This window comes from Amborella trichopoda, chromosome 2, assembly GCF_054954075.1.
Source record: "Amborella trichopoda isolate Santa Cruz 75 chromosome 2, AtrichopodaSantaCruz75HAP2 v2.0, whole genome shotgun sequence".
NCBI classification, from domain to species: domain Eukaryota; kingdom Viridiplantae; phylum Streptophyta; class Magnoliopsida; order Amborellales; family Amborellaceae; genus Amborella; species Amborella trichopoda.
In genome coordinates this window covers 4,403,552-4,426,925 of record NC_142337.1, presented here as the reverse complement: position 1 = coordinate 4,426,925, position 23,374 = coordinate 4,403,552, and the positions used below count along the sequence as shown (strand labels likewise).

At 33.6% G+C, this 23,374-nt stretch overlaps 1 protein-coding gene and 1 pseudogene across 1 annotated transcript; both read left to right on the top strand.

The window, feature by feature from the left end:
* The first annotated feature begins 5,701 nt into the window (after positions 1-5,701).
* Positions 5,702-6,623, top strand: LOC18443038 (thaumatin-like protein 1). Its single transcript, XM_006853242.3, has one exon. It carries the CDS (start codon positions 5,744-5,746, stop codon positions 6,437-6,439), a length of 696 nt encoding a protein of 231 aa, XP_006853304.1. The 5' UTR covers positions 5,702-5,743; the 3' UTR covers positions 6,440-6,623.
* A 14,057-nt stretch (positions 6,624-20,680) lies between these two features.
* Positions 20,681-21,357, top strand: LOC18443037 (thaumatin-like protein; annotated as a pseudogene).
* The last annotated feature ends 2,017 nt before the right edge of the window (positions 21,358-23,374 follow it).

The following is a 23,374-nucleotide window of genomic DNA, read 5'->3' as shown; positions in this document are numbered from 1 at the left end:
GGTGGTAAAAAATAATGCAAATAAGCAGTCCATTATTTGTCCAAAAAAAAGAAAAAAAAGATAGTCCATCTAAAAACAATTGAAAATAACACTCTAAATATTTTCTTTATAAAATCATTATTTGTATTTTTTAAAATTTATTTATTTATTCCTACTCATGATCTTGTTAGAGATTACATGTTTTTAAAAATTAGGTCCGAAAGTCCTTCTCAAAAATAAATTTTTAAGAGGCAATGACTCATAGAAAGCGTGTCCTAATAAATGATCAGACTCATAGAAAGCGTGTACTAATAAATGATCACAAATATCCAGCGTAGTGACTCATAGAACGCGTGTCCTAATAAATGATCAGACTCATAGAAAGCGTGTCCTAATAAATGATCACAAATATCCAGCGTAGTGAACGTCATGGTTCCCTCTCGATATGACGTCAATAATGTACCATTTCAAATATCAAAATTTATCATTTGCATCAAGCTTTATCTTGACTGGAATCTCCCCTTAAGACCAGCCACACATAATTTTCTAAGGCAAACTCCCATGTTCATTTTATTTTATTTGACGGAAATTCTACAGATGTATTAAGTTAGAACAAAATTACGAAACAATAGTTTCAAGAAAGGAAGAACTTCTTTTAACAAGAGAATCTATCAACACATTGGGCTCCCTATAAACATGAACAAAAGAAAAAACAAAGAAAGATGAGAGGTCCAAAATCTGAAGCTAAAGATTTGAGCTCTCAAGACAGCTTTTGTTCCCCTTTACACATTAAGATAATCTCCTTCAAGGACCCACATTCTTTTCCACAAAGATACGTAGAGCAAACAGTTTTGCAAAATTAGCTGTACGCATCACTTTTATTCGAAACGGAGGGACCCTTATTCTAGAATTCTTATTCTTTCTAGAACTAAAAAATTACACACAATATAGAATAGATCTATAGGTGCCATACCTTGTAACTGAAAGATATAACCAAATTGAGTGCAAAACTCTCTCCAAGATTTTTCCAAAAGGCAGACATTTCCCCTAAAAAACTCTCCTATTTCTCACTTTTCATATTTCCCATAGAGTGACTCCTTTAGTAATTTGCCAAATAACAATCCCCGTTCGTGGTAAATCAACCGTACAATTTTGAAATATCCCAACCATTGAAGATAGCAATACAAGTGCAATCATAAGCTGGACAAAGAACTAACTCCAGAGGCGAAGCGTAAAAAGACAATGATGGAAAAGATGATCGCCAAATTCCCCATCCACCTTACATAAGAGATGGTCGTCAAATTCCCCATCATGTTCATTTTATTTTGTAGAGAATACAAACTCTTCTACTCAAATTCTTCTGAACTCATTTTCATTTTCTCAATAAAATATCATTAAAGTCACCCAAAAAAAAAAAGAAATTTTCTAACCAAGACGTTCTTAGACCGAGCATTCTACAAACTCATATATGCATTATTTTATTTTATTTGTTGAATTTTTTGGAGTTTTAAAATCTGAAAATTACATTTTCGGATTTAAAAAATCTGAAATTTACTTTAATATTAAATTTTTGTATTTTCATAAAAGATCTTCTATTTTTGTTAAATTCAATTATTAAAATCTGAAAAATTTTGCAGGGAATTTCGGAATTCAATTATTTTTATTGATTTTGGATCGTCGAGACCTGAAATATGGGCAATTTTGGAATCACAAAATAAATCGAGTGTATATGTAATAACAATAAATTGTGAGTGAATTTTAAATAATATTAAGTAAAATGGATAGCAGCATAATTTTCAGTTGATAATTTTATTTCTTTCAAATTTGTAATTTTTACGGGTGTCTGACGGTGAAAAATATGCACACCCGAAACCCAAATTTGTGTTTTACTCAATGTATAAAAGAATAAGATGAAAATACATTATATCCTCATAAAGATTGATATTTAAATGTAAAATATGGAATGTAAGTTGTTTTCAAATTTTGTAAAAAAAAAAGAAATTATCTGTAATTTTTTACAAATTGAAAAACAATGTTTTGACCAGTGTTGAAAAAACCAAAATTGCCCATCTGGAAAACCAGTAGGGGTCGGCTGATCAACAGTCCAAATTAACGATCCAATCGAGTGAATCATCCAATAAGAAAACAAAGATCCAAATAAAAAATTGGAAAATAATAAAAATAAAAGATGGGGTCGGATCAGCGGTTCCCAAATATTACTGGCCAATTCCTAATATGTGGTGGGAAGCAAACCAATTTCACCTATTCTCAATTCGGATTAAGTGATTCCAATCTAAATCGGTGTTTTTTAAACTCCACTTTAAAAATGCCTACTCTATTATTTTTTTAATGGGATAGCATATAAAGAGACCATTTACCTTTTCTACAAGGTGGTCATAATTAATCTTGACCGTTGAATGTGAAATTCAGTGGCTGCACTTATTTCATTGACCAAACTCAAAAGTTCAAAAAAAAAAAAAATCTCAAACTTTGTGAAAGATCCAAGCTTTCAAATTGCACACGGGATAGTTGTAAGTAATTGTGTAAATGGTCTCATTGTATTCAATCTCTTTCTTTATTACTTCTATATTAATTATTTTAAAATATCATATTCGCAGCTCCAATTTCATAAGTCAAAACAATGAAAAACAGATTTACTATAATTAGAGTCCCACAGCTTTGAAAGACCCGGCAACGACTCATTAAGTACTTGTCCGCAAATGAGAGATGAGAGTTATCTAACGTGGTGAGCTTCATGGAGGATTTTTTTAATTTTAAATTTTGTGAACCACTAAGAATTACTAGATTATACTAAAAAAGAAGATAATTTGAATTTGAGTTTTCTAACATATAGATATCATGAGAGTGGCTTGATCTTGACGGTAGTATTGCGGAACCCTATGGTGAGGTCTCATGAGAGTGACCTGATCTTGCCTAAATATTTAATTACCCAATATATATATATATATATATATATATATATATATATATATATAGATTTCACCGTTTAAAAATTAGATGGTTCCTATTCAATTTTGAGACATTATATTTTTTCAAGTACATAAAAGGAACAACTACAATTTTTTTTTTAATTGACTTTAATATATGGGTTGAGAGATTACATCCCCAAAATTTTAGGTTCTAAAAGTAATTACAAGTGGGGTTTTTCCCAAGAGAGTAAATAAACATTCTACTTTTATGGAAGTAAAACATCATTTGGCGTCATTTTTTTGGGTAAGTTAGTTGGGGGAGAAAGCCTCCTACCTATTTTTCATTAAATAAAAATAGAGAATATACAAGTTATAGTCCTATCATTAGACAATCGAGTCAAATCTTAAGTTAAAAACAATAAAATGAAATCTAATGGTTCAACACACCAAACTCCAAACTGTAGTAGCACATAGAGTTATCCGCTTCTTGACAAACGTATCTGCTGTCATGGGGCATCACGAAAAATTGGCGACCAAAAAGTCAGGCCTTATCTTGACTTACAAACTCTCCTTAAAGCCAAGTCACACAAAAATGACCTAATTTTCTAAGAGAAACCTCCCTCCTGTTCATTTTAAGTGGCTGCTAAAAAGTCAAGCATTATCTTGACTTACAATCTCTCCTTAAGCCAAGTCACACAAAAATGACCTAATTTTCTAGGAGAAACCTCCCTCCTGTTCATTTTATGTTGAAGAGAAGACACACTATTCGAAAACGTGCTTGGACCAAAAATACGGTAAAGGCAAATACAAATAATCTTCTTTTATTTCTTTTTTTCTGTTTCGTAGGGCCTTAAACCCTAGAATAGAAAATATGAATCGTTTTATTTGGTCAAGCATTCTATTAATATTTGGGTGAGGTTTGTTTAAGGTGTTAACCTTATACGATTGAAGTAAGGTGTACCCTCAAAACTGTGCCGAAAATATAGTTTTGGTACTGTAAAGCTTTACGATGATATAAAAGTCTAATGTTGTTCCCAATTATGAAATTTAAAATTCTAAAAATAGTGACAATCAAGCAGATCAATAAATGTTTAAAAATATTGAAAATGGATGGTCAATATAATATGTTAGAAGATAAACTATTCTTAGGATTAGAAATCTCATTTTTTTCATGTGTATGAATATTGAGGTCTAGATGATTGATTTAAGGGTTTTATAATATAAGAATAACCTTCACTAGTGGGTTTTTTAGGTCAGCCTAATAAGGTTGATAGCTTATATAATCTTTTTTCCTTAATTTTTTTACCATAAAGGCCTCGCTATATACAAGTGGTTAAGGAACCATTTGGACGCCCTAGCAGCTATATTAGAATCGTATTTTTTTTTTTTTTTTCCTTATTTTTAAGAGTCACGAAAATAAGAACGTTTAAAAAAGTCATTTTTGCTAATGGAGGAAAAGATGTTCTCTTACATTGTCAACAAAATTTCACGATCGTTATTATATTATAGAGACAAGACTGAACGGTGATCTGCACAATCAGATTGCTGACCAATGTTCTGGCCGGTCTAGTCCGAAATAAAAATTAGGTGTATTTAAAAATAAACTACAACTAATTTTTGACAAGTTTTAGCCCGTCAAATCAATCGATTTAACTTGTTTGACCAGATTGATGAATTTGGAGAAAATTATGTGTACATTTTATATTTTTATATCTATTTTTTTTATTTTTTTTAAAATTATGATCTAACCGCTTTAACCAATAGTTAGACCGATTTTGACTAGACCAAACCCTGAGTGATAGTATTTTGCCAATATATGAAGTACATTCCTAAAATTGTGCCCTTGAATGGCGTAATACTAAGCTAGAACACCACCATTCAGGCACCACTACGGGAGAAGCTTATTCCCACATCAAAAAAAGGTGGGAATCCAAATTACCCGCAAGGTGCGTTAGGAGACGCACTTCAACAATTGAATCCCCGGACGCACTCGACATCCATCGTGTAAATGGATGTCAACAAACGGAGGCTCCATTCAAAACTAAGGGTGTTAAAACTATACGCTAAAAAAAATCTCGTTTTTTATTTTTTCGAATTCATAGTTATCATGATTTAGATTTTCAATCTTTAAAATTTTAGATCCAAAATTCATTTTTAAAATAAATTATAGAGAGAAGTCTTATTTGAATGGGTGAGTCCTTCAATTAAAAGGAATGATTGACAATAGAAAAGACCAGTTTTCTAAGAACTACACGGATTACGTCGGTAAGAATAGAATAAACAATCATGATTTTTTCATATAAATCTATGTGCCTTCTGAGTCACCTCAGAGTCCATCAATATTCTATAGAAAGGTGGGGAGTCTATTTCAACAAACTGTAGTTTTTTTTTTTTTTTTGGCCATTAACCTCATATACGCCCCTTTTTTTTTTTTTTGGTGAGTTCTTTTAGGCGGTTTAGTCTAGAGGATTCGAGAACCAAAAGACAAAAGTGCACAAGAAATTAAGTGCGACTAAAAGAGTGAAGTTACTATTTACTAATTTACCTTTCTATTGTCCCTAGTGTACATTCTTATTTGGTTATTCTATACGTACACGATTTTCAACGTTCAAAAAAAAAAAAAAATTCAAAAGTAACCGAATTTTCAATTCAACTAAAGTGTTCCCCCAAATTTTATCTCCCAAGTAATTTCGCAACCACTTCTTGTTTGACCCAAGGTCAAGAGACACCCCATGGGACACCAACTCCTAAAAACTATAAATACCCCCCACTATACTATCGCCAAAGCAACATTCTAAGCATTTGCATTCAACCTTTGTGCTAAGTTTTGGCCAATGGCAAGCTCTATGCATTCTTTTCTCCTCCTCTTAGCCGCCCTAAATGGCCTCTTGGTGGCCACTATGGGGGCCACCTTTGAGGTCAGAAACCAATGCTCCTTCATTGTTTGGGCGGCTGCTAGGCCTGGAGGTGGCCGCCGTCTTGACAGGGGAGGATCCTGGACCTTCAATGTGGCCCCTGGAACCACCCAAGCTAGGATCTGGGGCCGCACTGGATGCAATTTCGATGCCAGTGGCCGTGGATCTTGCCAGACTGGAGACTGCGGTGGTGTCCTCGAGTGCAAGGGCTACGGAGCTGTTCCTGCAACTCTTGCAGAATATGCTCTAAACCAATTTAGCAACTTGGACTTCTTTGATATATCTCTGGTCGATGGTTTCAATATCCCTATGGTATTTGAACCTACAGTCACGAGTAGCACCGGAAAATGCAGGCGTATTCCATGCACTGTCGACATCAATAGCCAGTGTCCTAACGAGCTACGATCCCCAGGTGGGTGCCGGAGTGCATGCACAGTGTTTAAGAGTGACCAATATTGTTGCACTGGATCGGCTGCAAACAATTGCGGCCCCACCAACTACTCTAGGTTCTTCAAGGATAGGTGCCCTGATGCTTATAGCTACCCTAAGGATGATCCATCTAGCACCTTTACTTGCCCTTCAGGGACTAACTATAGGGTTATCTTTTGCCCTTGAGCACTTTAGGGCTTTTTATAGCCCTCAGTGTATGACAATAAAGGTTTCGACTCCCCGCCACCCACAAGCCAACTATGTTGGAACCATGTGGATTAGTAAAATGTTTTAAGAATAAATGTTTGGAGGAGGTAGTACTTGGCCCCTTTTTAAAATAATATTTATATGAAATACCCTATTTATATAATGTGCACGTGTGAGTTTTGGAGTTCCATGCATGTTTAGTGATGTATATAATCAGAAATATTTGCCAAATTAAGGTCAATTATACTGTTAGAATCAAATAGGCCACAATCGCCCCTAGCCGTTGCATTTAAATTCAAGCTTTCCGGAGTATGCCATTGACCACAAACAAACTAGGGATTTTTTTTTTCCCGAGTATGTCAAAAAACATAACACTTCTAACCTTTTAATTTAATATCTGATGAGTAAAAATGATTGTAACTTTTTTTTTCAACAAAGCAAAAGGCTTCTTGTGCTGCAATTCAAAAAATAAAAAAAACAAACCTTTTTCAACCAAAGCTAGGTCCTCTTATTCTACAAAATCCACTAGAACGATTGGGGCCCTTGACTCAAACAATATGATGTTGAATAGACCAGTCAAAAGAGTTTCCTGGTTTTTAAGAATGGATAAGAATGAATGTGAAGTTTTGGTCTTGCACGCGGCTCTTCGATGCCTCTCCCTCGTTTTCAAGTTTTGACAATATTGCTCCCTGAAAGCAAATGCAATTTTGGACGGACGTTAAAGTCCATATATATATATATATATAAGATCTTTGCATCACCGTTGATTTTGTAGGTTTTCTCAGTCTGATTTGTTAACACGCCCACATATTTACCCTTGATTTTGAACATTAGTATTCATGTTTGGAAGATAGGAGGCCGGTAATAACTCTTTGCGTATTTGAGAGGGAGAGAGAATGTAAGCTTGATACAAGATGAGAGAGAGGGGTGGGTGGAATAAAGGAAAATTATTGGAATCAACTTTGCACATATTTTTTCTCTCAATACTTTTCATATCACACTTTTAATCTAGGCATGGCTTTTTTTTTTTTTTTGCTTTTTTCAAAAAAGGTTTTTTTTCAAGACAAAATTGCCCTTTCAAGTACACACCATCACTTTTCCGTCACATATGGCATATATCCCGGAGCAAAATGTGGTCCTGCATAAACTTGTGTTGGATCTATCATTAGAAGCAAAAATGGAGTTTGACACACTTTTGTGTTGAACCGATCACCAGCCACTTGTATTTTTAGAAGCTCTACAAGCCGGTTCGACACAAAGTTTGTCGGACCGAATAATGTGGTTCGGCACAAAAGTGTGTCGGACCGGCTTTTGGTTTCCAGAGCCTAGTGATCGGTCTGGCACACTTTCGTGCCGGACCGAAACAAGCAATGCGGTCCAGCACAAAAGAGTGTCGAACCCTTGTCTGGCTTTTGAAGTTCCAGAAGCCTTGTTGCCTGTCTGGCACTCGTTCGTGCCGGACCGAAATCCATTGTTTCGATCCTACACACTCGGTCTGGCACAAAAGTGTGCCGAACCAATCACCAACTTTTGGAGCCCATAAGCCAAAAGCCTGTCTGGCACAAAAGGGTGTTGGACCATAATTTGGCTTCTAGAATTCCAAAAGCCTTGTTACCGGACTAGCACGTGTTTATGCCGAATCAAAATGCTTCGATCCGGCACACTTACCAGGCTTTTGGAATTTATAAGCATTCCAGAAGCCGGTCTGGTACAAAAGTATGTCGGAATGTATTTATTTTCTTCAATTCGGCACAAAAGTGTGCCGGACTGTATTTATTTTCTTCAATTCAGCACAAAAGTGTGTCGGACTAGCTTCTGGATTCCAGAAGCTTGGTTACCGGTTCGGCACTAAAGTGTGCCCGAACGAAACAAAGAATTCCTTATACCTTTAGGATTCCAAAAGGCTGAGCAAACTTTTGCGCGGAATCGAAGCAAAAAGATTTGGTTGGCTTATGAAATTTCAGAAGCCTCATGAACCTCGGCTAATTTCCCTTTCGTGTGCCGGAGATGAGTTTCCCTAGAAACAACTCCAATATGGCCTTTTCCCATATTGGTTTTCATTGGCGATACATTGTAGATTATCAGTTGTAAAGTTTTTGGTTGCATACTTTCTGCCTAAACTCGAGCAGACTCATATTCGATGAAAGTATTAAGTACAATTCACACAGATTAGCAAAAAGCATAGACACAATTTGCTACCACCAAAAGTTATCAACCTACAGGCTGACAGCTACAATGTCAGTCAACAATCTAGGCCGTTTTAACGGTTATAATCTAATTTTGTATTTGAATTTTTATTTTTTTATATAAATAAAAATCATTTGAAATTTTAGGCGTTCATTGTTCTCATCAAGACGTACCTAATAAAAATATGTAAAAAATAATTCATAAAATATAAGTTGATCAAATACCCCCACAAAGTTTCAAGGGTATTATGGTTTAATTTATATTTTTTGAATAAATTTTTTTATATTTTATTAGATTCTCCTATTTTTTAAAAATAGACACTCAAAATTTCAAATAATTTGGATTTGTAGAAAAAAAAAATGAAAATTCAAATACAAAATGAAGTCGTGGCCTTTAGATTGAACCCAACTTGAATCTGGGTTGTTGTATTCAACAAAATTTGGACCTTTATATGCCCTTGTTTTGTAATATAATATTTGTTTAGTAATGGTATTTTTGGTAATTATGATGAGTGTGACATCATCTACATGACGTATGATATCACCCACATTGAGCATTAGATGTCATTAATGTGCTCTATGTCAGTGATCTCACACCTCCATATGGATGATATCACCCCTCTTAATAACAAAAAAATACATTTAGAAAAGGAAAATTTTTATATAAGGATGCAACCTTATAATGTAAAACTATGGATGCACCTCAAAAATATATCGAAAAAGGTAGTTTTAATGTTGAAAAACCCTTTAATTGATCATCTCGACATCGAGATGTATGACCATGAAAAATAAAAAAGATTTTAAGTCTCAGAAATAATGCATTTTACAACATATTATCTACAAAGTCCATTTTCAAGATTTTCATATGTTTATAGATCTACTTGATTTTAACCATTTTTTAAATTTAAAATTTTATAATTAAATATAAAAATAGATTTTGAGATAATCCTAAGAACATTTTACATCAAAATTATATATCATGATAAAATTTGAAGGTGCACCTTACCTCTACAGCTACAGATGCATTCGTATGCCCATTGCACCCTTTAGAAAAAGTTTATATAAGGTTACAACCTTAAAATATAGAATTACAGATGCACCTCAAAAGTGTATTGGAAAAGGTTGTTTTAATGTTAAAAAACCTTGTAATTGATCATCTCGTAGAAATATGAGAAAAAAAAAATATTTTGAGCCTAAAAAATAGTGCATATCGTAACACATTCTTTAGATCGTCAATTTTGAAGGTTTTCATATGTTTATAGATCTAGATCTACTTGATTTTAACCATTTTTGGAGTTTAAAATTTTATAACTAGATATAAAAATAGATTTTCAAATAATCCTAAAAAAAATTATTCCAAAATTACATGTTATAATAAAATTAGGTGGTACGCCTTGATTGGATTGTTTATAGTTACAACTTTATAGTAACCACACCCTTAAACAAATACTCAATGTACAAAACAATGATATAAAAGTGTTCAAAATTTGTTGAGTACAATTATAAAATATTTTATAATGTGAGCAATCTAACATAATGAGATCATTTATCTTTCATACAAGGAGGTCATAATTATTTATTACCATCATATGTGAAATTTGATAGCTTGGATGTATCATAAAGTTCGAGAAATTTTTTTTTTATCGTTGACCTTGGTCAATGCAATATAAGCCACGTGTGAAAGAGAGAGAGAGAATATGCTAGAATGTACATATTCAGGAATCAGGACTATACTATGCAACAAAGTAGGCCACATGAGAGAGAGAGAGAGAGGATATGTTGGAATATGTTATGCAATAAAGGAGAGAGAGAGAGAGAGGGGGGGAGGATATGCTAGAATTGTTGGTACGTATGGGTGGCCATGGGGCCTCAAATATTTATTTTCTTATCTTAAAGTCTATGTTTATCACTAAAATAGAGACGTTTCTTAAAGAGAGAAAGTGTCGTTATTTAACGGGTAAAAAATAACCACTCATATCCCAAGATTACAGAGCCATGTTTTTCAAAGTTTTAAAGACAAAGCCGAACGTTAGATAACTGCGTCCTCCATCCTTTATAACTAGGTCTATTATGGCCATAGAGAGACACACATAGAGAAGCTTGAGTTATCATTGTTCTGGAAAACCCTCCATTATGCAATCCTCAGTCTCACGACACTGCCCCTAATACTGGGAATTTAGGGATCCATCTCTTCCCTCGTAATCCAACATTGGTATCAGAGCAACATTGTAAAAGCATGGTGGGCTCATAACCTACAGTCTCAGGATCTATCGTTCGTTTTTATTGGTGTTTTATATGTTATTTTTTCTGAGTTTAATTTACAATAACTTTGATATTGTGTTTTGCCGTTCATGTATATCTTGCTATAAATTTTTAATAATCTGAATTTTTTTTTAACTTCGTTCTCCTTTTCTCTTTCATGAGTCTTTCTTCTGTTGAGCTTTTTTTTAAAAAACCCAATAGGTGAACTTGTTTCTCAAAGAAACATTATTCTCTCTTTAAGATATTCTCCGCTCTGTTTTGCTTATCATTTTTTTAAGATATTCTTTGCTTATCCATTTTTAAGATATTATCTCCTTATCCTATTTTGTCTCTCAAATATTATCTACTTATCGCTTTTAAAAAAGCATCAGTATTGAAAGGAGAAAGAAAAACTTTGAACCAATCCAAAACTCTACTATCTTTGCTCTAAATAAAGATAAAAGAAAAAAAATCTTTTTTCCTCATTATTTGGGTTCAATTGTTGAAACCGCTTTTTTTGTTTTGCCTCACAATTTACTCTTTGTCTCCAATTCAGTGAATATCGGTGAAATTCACTGAAATTTCAGTGAACTTCGTTGTTTGATTTTGAATATCTCCATCTCGCAACCTCAAGAATTCTCTAATTTTTGTAAAACTGACTGCAAGATGTAAAAAGCATAATGCAACTAAAAGTTCGTCAGTAGTGCAGAATTTATCCAATCAGCAGTGCATAATTTTGTTGTTGTTTTTTACATCATACTTTTGCTCAATGTCAAGAGATCTTTTGTCTTTTATTTTAGAGAGAAAGATAGAGCTATTGCTGAAATTTTAGAGAGTCAAAACTCTTGATATTTTTAGAGAGAGACACATAACTGTTGTTGTAATTAGAGAGAGAGAGAGACAAAGAGACACATAACTGTTGAAAGTCAGTTGGCTTGCATCCTTCTTTCTTCCATAGATACAAAACCACTAGTTTTAGAGCCTAACGCCAATGGTCAACCCAAAATGTGACTTGACAAATGGTTAGAAGATGATAAAGTAGCTAGGACTAAAATGTTAAGCTTCATGGAAGATGATTTAATTAGAGTCATTACAGTTCACACTAGCTCAAAGTATGATGGGTGCCCTATTTGAAAAGTATATGACCACTTCTGAGACCCATGTGCAATTGTTGTTAGAAAAATATGATTCTTGCATAATAAAAGAAATTGACACAGTGACCGAGCATGTTAATAAAATGACAGTGCTCACAAAATTACCCTGTTGTAGCTGGGAATCCAATCGCCAATCGCATGTAAGTGTTCATTGTCCTTAACAGTATCTCACCATCTTGGGAGTCTGTTGTAATTATATTGAACCATTCTACACAAGGGATAACCATGTTAAATCTTCTCATGCATCTCAATATTGAAGCTGAGAGAAGAATAAGAAAGAAGTCAAATGAGCTCTACTTTGCCAAAGTTCATCTTCTTAGATTCCCAAGAAACCGTTCAATAATCAAAATAATAATAAGTATAAGGGAAATGGGAGAAATTTTAATAATCAAAATAATAAAGTTGAGAAGACTTGTTTTTATGTAAGGAAATTGGGCACATCAAGTTTAATTATCCTAAACTGAAAAATAAAAATAGGAACTAGAATAACAACAATGTTCTAAATAATCAAAATAAAAGAAATGACTTGATCTGCGTAATCTTAAAATCAATAGTTGTCGACCATGACCTGAGAAATTAGTGGGTCGATTCAGCCTCCACTCGACATGTCTCAAGGACCAAAGATGGATTCACAGAATTGAAGGAGATTGAAACCGGTAACCAGTGGATTTACATGGGAAATGACACTTATGCGATGTACTAGGTATTGGTACTTTCAAGTTGTGTTTACCAAGATTAACAAATCTCTTATTGACTAATACATTGTACGAGTCCAATATAAGGCGCAATTTGATTTCTATCCCTGGGCTAGACGACAAGGGATATAAAATAAGGTTCAGGTCTAGTCGGGTCACCATTGGGAAGCATTCTAGAGCATTGGTGTATGGTACTAAAGTTGACAATTTGTACCGATTGAATATTAATGAAAGTTCATATTTTTCTAGTTATTCTGATGCATCTTTTGATGCTTTTACTTGTATAGATGATTCATATTTATGACACTTAAGATTAAGACATATCAATAAAGATAAAATGAATCAAATGGTTAAAAGAGGCTTACTCCCCAATTTAGGAGAAATTGTGTTCAAAACATGTGAACCATGTATTTCTGGTAAATTAACTAAGAAGTATTTCTCTAAAGGGAAAAGGTCTAGTGAACTACTTAGTATAGTTCACTCTGATATATGTGACCCATTAAATGTAAAAACACATAGAGGTATGGAATATTTTATAATATTTATAGATGATTATTCATGTTATGGATATGTAAACCTAATTAATAAAATATCAGATGCTTTAGAAACATTTAAATGATATAAAACTGAGATAGAAAATCAGTTAGGTAAGCATATTAAAATTCTTTGAATAGATAGATGAGGTAAATATTGCTCCACCTTGTTTACTGAATTTTGTAAGGAGCATGGTATAATTCACCAAACAATCGTGCCCTATACACCACAACAAAATGATGTAGCTAAAAAGAGAAATAGAACTCTAATGGACATGGTTAGGTCCATGATAAGCCATAAAAATTTATCAGCTCTTTTTTGGGCTCTCAATACTGCAATGTATATTATTAATCGTGTCCCAACTAAATCTATAGACTTGACCCCATATGAATTATTGACAAATCTAAAAGAACTAGAGCTTCACTTACAACTTTAGAAGAATTTTATGTATTTATGAATGAAGTAATTATTTTTCAATGAGTGAGAATACGATAGATGAACCTCGAAGCTACAATAATGCTATTAGTTCACATGATTGAACTGAATAAACACAAGTCATGAATGATGAACTTGGTTCTATTAAAAAAAATTAAGTTTGAGAGTTAGTTGACCTCCCTAAAGATAGAAAAGTCATCATTTGCAAATGAGTTATAAAGAAAAAGCTTAATGTAAATGGATCCATTGATAAATATAAAGCTAAATTGGTAGCTAAAAGATTTACCCAAATGGAGGGTATAGATTATGTAGAGACTTATTCTCCTGTAGCAAAATTTTCATCTAATAGAATCATCATAGCATTAGTTGTATATTATGATTTAGAATTATTTCAGATTGATGTCAAAACAGCTTTCTTAAATGGAGAATTAAAGGGAGATATATACATTAAACAACCAGAATGATATATAATAAAAAGCCAAGTAGACAAAGTATATAAACTTAAGAAATATTTATATAGTCTAAAACAATCTTCTAGGCAATGGTATTTTACTTTTTACAATGCAATCACTGAAATTGGTTATATAGCCATAGGTTAAACCATTGTGTATATGTCTGGAATAGTGGGAGCAATTTTGTTATATTATCACTATATGTGGATGATATTTTGATAGCCGGTAATGATATTGGCATGATTAACCATATCAAATCATGGCTAAGTTTCCACTTTGAGATGAAAGATATGGGAGTAGCCTCATATGTACTGGGCATTAAGATAACAAGAGATAGAAATTGAAGACTTATATATTTATCTCAAGAAAATTATTTAGAAAGTATTTTAAATAGATTTAAGATGAAAAATTGCAAGCCCATAGATATATCAGTTTGTAAAGGCTTAAAATTGTAAAAAAAAAGTTGTTCATTAAATGATAGTGACAAGAAAGAATTCCATATGCTCAAGTTGTAGTTTACATAAATTATGACATGTCGTGCACTAGACTTGATTTGAGTCATGCATATAGTCTTGTATGTAGAATTCAAAGTAAACCTGGGATAGCTCATTGGCAAGCCGTAAAAAGGATACTCAGATATATTCAGAAAACTAAAAATTACAAGTTGTGCTTCCAAGCTGACAACTTAGAGGATACTGGGTACTTTGATGCAAATTTTACATGAAACGCAGATGATAGAAAATCAACCTAGGATTTGTATTCCTCTTTGGAAGTGGATGTGTTTCTTGGTCTAGCAGGAAACAAGGTTGTGTAGCTTGGTATACTGTGAAAGCCGAGTATATTACTTGTAGCATTGCTACAACTTATGCTGTATGGATTAAACGCTTCATAAATTATTTGAAGCTGGATATAGCCGACGAACATGTTAAAAAATTTTGTGATAATCAAGCTGTTATTTCATCAATTAGAAATGGAGCTTATAGTTCCAAGGGTAAACACATTGAAATTGATTATCATTACATGTATAATATTATTGAAAAAAATGAAATAATTGTAAGTTATTTGTCATATTCAGATATGATTGCAGACCCTTTAACAAAGGGATTGAATACAAAAATTTTATAAAAGCATGTAGCTTTGATGGGACTTCAAAATATTTAAGACAAGAACTCCCAAATGATGTATTTTTCTTTGATGTCTTGGTCATGAGAGGAAAAATCGTATTACCGTAAAAAACTCATGACATGACTTTAGATATTTGTTGTTATAAGATGTATAACCGCACTAGCGTGAAAAGCCACATGACAAGGATATACTCATAAATGTTAGATAACTAAGTGATATTATTTCAATATATCTGGTCATCATGGCCAAGTGGGAGAATGTTGGCATGTATGGGTGGCCATAAGCCCTCAAACATTTCTCTCCTTATCTTAAAGATTATGTTTATCACTAAAATAGTGTCGTTATCTAACAACTAGTAAATAACCACCTACATCCCAAGATTATAGGTCACGTTTCTCATAGTTTTAAGGAGAAAGTCGAACGTTGGAGAACAGTCTCCTCCATTTTCTATAACTAGGCCTTTCATAGCCACGGAGAGACGCACACACAAAGAAGCGTAAATTCTCATTATTTTGGAAAACCCTGTACTCTACGATCTTCAGTCTCACGACATTGCCCCTAATCCTGGGAATTTAGAAATCCATCTCTTCTCTCGTAATCCAACAATAATATGTTGTTCCACAAAAGAGAGAAAGAGAATGATATCGTGTACAACAAAGGAAGGGTGTATGGTGTCATTCAATTTGAGAGCAAGGAAGGCGATATCAATTGAGAGCACAAACTACGTGGTCATTCAAGATACATACATCGATCACTTTATGGAGGATAAATTTTAGAGGAATTTCTGCTCATTCTCCCAAAATATTTGTTATTATAATTTTTTAATCATATTTGTTATTATAATTTTTGAATTTCTGCAAGTTACATTCCTAGCTTTTTTTTTCCTTTTTTTTAAGTTTTTTTCAAAATGCCCACTCTTAGAGTTACTATGACTTTTAGGCTGAGTACATCTGACCTTCATGAAAGTACGACGAGTCAATTCGAAACTTCATGATTGAAAGAATAAAAAAAATGGACTTCGGACCATGAAGAAATGAGATCAAGTTTTTCTTTACTATTGTTTTTGACTCTCATAATTCGAAACCAAGTATTGTCAAAAGGACACAGGATCTTCAAGATCCCGCGTTGGCGTTATTTTGAGGAGGCTTTAATTAGGACCTTGAAGGTCCAAATTCACTAATTTCCCAATTTCCTTTTTAAGTGGCTTTAAAATTGTCTTCTCACTTCTTACCAAAGTCCGAAGTGGTGAGCTTAGATGGATGCAATTATTCTATTGACCAAGCTCAAACTTCAAGAAACAAAATTTTGAACTTTGTGACACATCCAAGCTATCAAATTTCACATCAAATGGTTGTAAGAAATTATGACTACCTTCTGTCAAAAGTAAATGGTTTCATTGTATACAATCTCATGTAATATTTGGTGCTCCATATTCATGTGTCAAACTATTGAAAAACATATTCACTATAATTACAGTCCCATATCTTTGAACAACCTAGGCACACGTTTGACTCACTAAGTACTAACACAGATAGCGTCATGGATCCTTCTCTTCATGACGTCTTTCAAGGGAAAGGTTTCTATGCTTCCCCTACAGCGTAGAAGTTCTATCCCCCCCTTACTATCCAGCAGTCCAATTTTTATCAAGAGAGTCACTCACCGTTTGATCTTAGATCCAATCTCTTAAAGTATTTTATTTTTAGTTTTTTTATACAAATTGTATGAATATGAAATTTGGTACGTGTCATCTTCTCATTAGGGTGCACCTATAAAAAAATATTAAAAATATGTTTTCGATAAAATATAATGCCCAAAATACCCCTTGAAGTTTTTAGGGGTATTTTGGTCATTTTATTTTATTGAAAATATTTTTTAAAAATTTTTTGCTAGTGCGAGTTTTAATAGAGGAATGGACGTCCAAAATTTGGTGTCAAAATAGTTCATAGAAAAAATTAAAAATAAAATAGTGTAGAGATGTGATATTGTGATTAGGGCAATCTTAGTCATCCATTCAAAATGGATGGTTGGATAAGGGGGAGGATAAAACTTCTATGTTTTAGGGGAAGCAAAAAAAGCTTGCCCCATTGTTAATATCAATTTTTGGTTACTTTCACTCCCTTGGTCATAAGACTTATTTGGGAGAGTTTTTTTTCAATTCTAAATTTTGAGAACCACAAAAATTACTAGATTATTCTCAAGAAAAAGAAAATTTGAATTTGAGTTTTCTATCACAGAGATCTTGGCATTTAAAACTTAGATGGTCTCTATTAATCTTGAGCCATTATCTTTTTCAAATGCATATTTGGTACAATTGGGATTTTTTTTTTTAATTGGAGTTAATCATCGGTTGATAAATTATATCTTCAAAATTTTAGGTCCTAAAATTAATTATAAGGGGGTTTTACTCGAAGGAGTTAATAGACATTCTACGCACATCAAAATAAAATATCTTTTCTGTTCCAACAAAAGTCAAGCGTTATCTTGACTTATAATCTCTCCTTTAGCCATGTCACACAAAAAATGACCTCATTTCCACTTTATGTTGAAGAAACGACACTCCAAAAGGTGCCCGGACAAAACCCACTAAAAGGCAAATATGAAATATCTTCTTTTATTTTTGTTGTAAACTTTTTTTTTAGAAAATTTTTTATATAGAGCTTTAATTTTTCATATTATTTCATGGTAGATCTTCTTTTTATTTTTCTTTTAAGTGGCATAAAAAAACCTTTAAGATTTTATGGCACCTCCTCATCTCTTATCTCTCTCTTTTATTGACTTTTGACAATAAAAATTAGTCCCAACAAATCTATTTATACCATTTCAACTCAAAAACGTTTTTAACCCTCTTTTTTCGTTTTCATCCATTAAAAAAGTTTTTGAGTTGAAATGGTATAAAAATATTTCGTGAAGTTAATTTTATGATCAAAAGTCAATAAAATAGGAAGATAATAAATAAGGAGGTATGGTGAAATTTTTAAAGGTTTCCTTATGCTCTTTGAAAGAAAAACTGGAAGAGCGTCTACCATGAAATAATATAAGGAATTAGGGTTCTATACGAAATTTTCTTTTCTTTTTTTTTATTTAGGGCCTTATATCCTAGAATAGAAAGTACAAATCGTTTTATTTGATCTAGAATTCTATTAATTGGTAACTATTAATTTTTTACTATAAGGGTCTTGGAAATATATGCGAGTGGTTATAAGGACTCATTTGGACATCCCGGTAGCCATATTAGATTTGTTTTTCATATTTTTACAAGTCGGTCATGAAAATAAGAACATTTAAAATAAAATAAAAAACATTTTTGCTAATGGAGGCAGAGATGTTCTCTTCCACCGTCGACAAAATTTCACTATCGATAGCATATTATTAATACCAAACCACTGACCAATGTCATAGTCGGTCTAGTCCAAAGTAAAAATTAAGTTTGATAGAAAACTAATTAAAACCAATGTTTGACCTATTTGGCCAGTCAAATCAGCCGATTTAAATGGTTTGAATAGATAAACAAAGTTAAACAATTCTTGTGATATATTTAATATTTTTAAACTATTATATCTATATTTTTTTTCAATTTTTTAAAATATAATCTATCTGCTTCACCGGTTTTTACTAAACCAAATCCCTCATCTATTCGATAGCTATTATGTAGATGATAGCTATTATGATCCTGATAAACTGATTGGTAGCATTTTGCCACACATTATTGAAATTATGCCTAAGCTGATACGCCACCCATTGAAGCACCCCTATGTGAGAACCATATTTCGACATCAACAAAGGCGGGAATCCAAGCTGCCCTCAAACCTCCTTCAATATTGAAGGAAAGTAATCGGTGCATTAGGGGATGCACTTCTACAATTGCGTTCCCTGACACCGTCATCATCCATCTTGCAAACGGTCATAAACAAATAGTGGCTCCACCCAGATTCAAAACTAAAGGTGTTAAAATTATATTATAAAAAATCTCATTTTATATTTTTAAAAATTTATTTATTTTTTGGATCCATAGTTATCATGGTTTAGATTTTCAATCTTTAAAATTTCATATCCAAAATCTATCTATAAAATAAATTTTGGAGAGGGGACACATTTAAATAGGTGAGACAGGGTCTCATAATTAAAAAGAAAGATTGACCATAGAAAAATACTAGTTTTCTAAGAATAAAAGTAGTACAGGTAGGAGTGCAATGGAATTGATAGCTGGACCGACCTCAGGTTCAAGTATCGATCCAAATTTTGGACCCGACAGGTCGGGTCCGAGTCCAAAACCTAGGTTCGGGTTGACCGGAACCCAACTCGAATAATATGAGTATATGTGAGTATTCATAAATATTGCCAATACGTTTGTTTTTTAAGAATTTCCAATTATTACGTAAAACAATAAAGAATGTCAATATATGTGGGTATTCGTAAATATTGGGCAATAATATAAATGTTGCTAATAATAGGGGTATATGATGGTAAAGAAATGCAAAAAATAAAATATTACAGTCATAGGGTGGCAATAGAACCGACCAAACCCAAGACCCAACAAGTAGACCGACCTTTAATCTGGATATGATTCCATCTTTTGGACCCAAAAAGTCGGGTCCAGATCCAAACCTGGACTCTAATACTATTTGGGTCTGGGTCTGGGTCCAGCAGGACCCGACCCGTTGCCACCCCTAGTACATGAGTGATCCAATACGCCCTTTAGTCTAGAGGATTCCAGAACCAAAAGACAGAAGTGCAAGACATTTTTCTGAGGGTGTGGTTTGTGTAGAGGCTAGGCCCTAAACAATCAAATTAGAGCCTACTTTTAATAGTGTCAAGAAATGTAGTTTTGGAAATCTTTGCGATAGCCTTAAAATATATTTTTATTTTTATTTATAAAGTTTAAAGCTTCAAAAACAGTGTAGATCGACATATTTATGAAAACTTGAAAATCTTGAAAGTTGGTCAAAAAATGTATTATAAAATACTCTATTTTCAAAACTTGAAATCTATTTTTTCCTCTTTTCCAGACATCTTGATGTCAAGATGATCAATTTGAAGATATTTGAGCATCAAAACATCTTCTAGTGAAAGTTTTGATGTATGCTCTAATTGATTGTTTAGAGCTTCGGCTCTATATAAACTTTTCCCTTTTCCTAATGAGGTACGACTAAGAGAAATTATTATTTACTAATTTACCTTTCATTCTCCCTGATCTAACTTTTTATGGTCATTCTATACCTACATGACACTCCCATTAATCTCAAAGCCACTTGTCCTCCCTTGACCCAAATCCTAAAAACTATAAATCCCCCCCTTATTAAAAACTATAAATCCCCCCCTTATTCTATACCCAAAGCAACATCCTCCTTTTAACAAACTTTTATGCTAAGTTTTGGCCAATGGCAAGCTCTATACAATATTTTCTCCTCCTAGCCACCCTCAATGGCCTCTTGGTTGCCACTATGGGGGCCAGCTTCGAGGTCCGAAACCAATGCCCCTTCACTATCTGGGCGGCTGCCATCCCTGGAGGTGGCCGCCGTCTTGATGGGGGACAATCATGGCCCTTTGATGTGTCCCCTGGAACCACCACCCAAGCCAAGATCTGGGGCCGTATTGGGTGCAATTTCGATGCCAGTGGCCGTGGATCCTGTCAGACTGGAGACTGCGGTGGTGTCCTTGAGTGCACGGGGCTACCGCGCTGTTCCTGCAACTCTTGCAGAATATGCTCTTAACCAATTTAGCATCCTGGACTTCTTTGATATGTCTCTGGTTGATGGTTTCAACCTCCCTATGGTCATTCAACCTACAGTCACGAGTAGCACCGGAAAATGCAGACGTATTTCATGCACCGCCGACATCAATGACCAGTGTCCTAATGAGCTACGATCCCCCGGAGGGTGCCAGAGTGCATGCACAGCGTTTAAGAGCGACCAATACTGTTGCACTGGATCGGCTGCGAACAATTGTGACCCCACCAATTACTCTAGGTTCTTAAAGGATAGGTGCCCTGATGCTTATAGTTACCCTAAGGATGATTCATCTAGCACCTTTACTTGCCCTTCACGGACTAACCATAGGGTTGTCTTTTGCCCTTGAGCACTTTAGAGCTTTGTATAGGCCTCAGTGTATGACAATGAAAGGTTGATTCCCAGCCACCCACAAGCCAACTATGTTGGGACCATGTGGGTTACTCAAATGTATTGAGATTTAAGTGTTTGAAGGTGGTACTACTTGGCCCCTTTTTAAAATACTTATTTATATGAAATATCCTATTTAATAAAATGTGTACGTGGGAGTTTTGGAGTTCCAAGCATGCTTAGTGATGCATACAATCAGTGATATTCGCCAAATTAAGGCAAATATACATCAGAAATCAAATAGGTCACAATCGTCTTTAGCCGTTACACTTGACCGCAATCAAATTTGGGAATTCTTTTTTGAGACTATGTTTTTAAATAATATCTTATTTAATAAAATGTGCTCGTATGATTTTGGAGCTCCAAACAGTGATATTCGCCAAATTAAGGCAAATATACATGAGAAATCAAATAGGTCACAATCGTCTTTAACCGTTACACTTGACCGCAATCAAATTTGGGAATTCTTTTTTGAGACTATGTTAAGAAATTTTTTTTGAGACTATGCCAAGAAACATCACATCCCCAACTTCAGAAATCACGTCTGATGACCAAGCGTGATTCTGACATTTATTACAAAGCAAAAGGCTTTTACTGCCATAGTTCAAGGGTAAAAAAAAAAGGAAAATTTACAAAAAAATAAAAAAAAATAGAATAATCCAAAATACTTTCTAAACAACCTATCCCTAACAAAGTTTGTTGTAGCAACTTTTACCCCAAATGGAACTTTTCTTGTAAATACCCCTCAAATAAAAAAATTCATATTTTTTTGATGAAAATGCCCATAATACCGGACAACCTTCGTTTCGTATCGGACCGCATGCACAAAGTATGAATTTTTGTGCTAGACCGCCCCCATTTTGTGCTGGACTACATGCTTTTCAAAGGGTATTTTGGTCTTTATTTTATCTTTTTTATGACTTGAGGGGGTATTTGCTAAAAAAATATTAAATTTGGGGTAAAAAGTGAGAAAAAATATTTTAGTTGGGGAGTAAATTGCATAAATAGTCGTTTCTTCGGGGTCATTTGTAATTTTTCCCAAAAAAAAAAAAAATTTTCAAACCAAAGGTAAGTCCTCTTGTTCTATACAATCCACGATAATATAGATTGATTCGGGCTCTTGAATCTAACAATATGGTGTTGAATAGACTATTCAAACAATATGGTATTGAATAGACTATTCAAAACAGTTTTCTGGTTTTTATGAATGGATCTCTCGCTCCCTCTCTCTCTCATATTAGATCTTTGCATCACCGCTGATTTTGTAAGACCGCTGATTTCGTAAGTTCTCTGGTTTTTATGAATGGATCTCTCGCTCCCTCTCTCTCTCATATTAGATCTTTGCATCACCGCTGATTTTGTAAGACCGCTGATTTCGTAAGTTCTCTGGTTTTTATGAATGGATCTCTCGCTCCCTCTCTCTCTCATATTAGATCTTTGCATCACCGCTGATTTTGTAAGACCGCTGATTTTGTAAGTTCTCTTATGTAGGGAGAAAATAACAAGGGATTAATAAGAATAGAAAAAATAAAAAGTCTGACAAAATATACTTTCTTTCAAAGTTTGTAAAGGAATCCACTCTAAAAACAATCTTTTCACGACATCAAATTTTACTTCTTCTTTTTTTTTATTCTATTTTAAAGGGAGATCTCCCTTCATTGTAAATCAGTGAAAGAGTTCAATAAAATTTAATCTCATTAAAAGATTATTTTTGGGTAGATTTTTTTGCAGACTTAGAGAAGGTATATTCTTTCAACTTTTTTCTTTTCCTATTGTTATTATTCCTATGTTATTCTCCCTGCATCATTCTCTCAGTCTGATTTGTTGACAGTCCACACATTTCCACTTGATTTTGAACATTAGTGTTCGCGTTTAGAAGAAAGGAGGCATGTAAAGGCTCTTTGCATATGAGTGAGAGAGAGACTGTAAACTTGATACAAGATAAGAGAGAGAGGTTAATAGAATAAAGGAAGAAT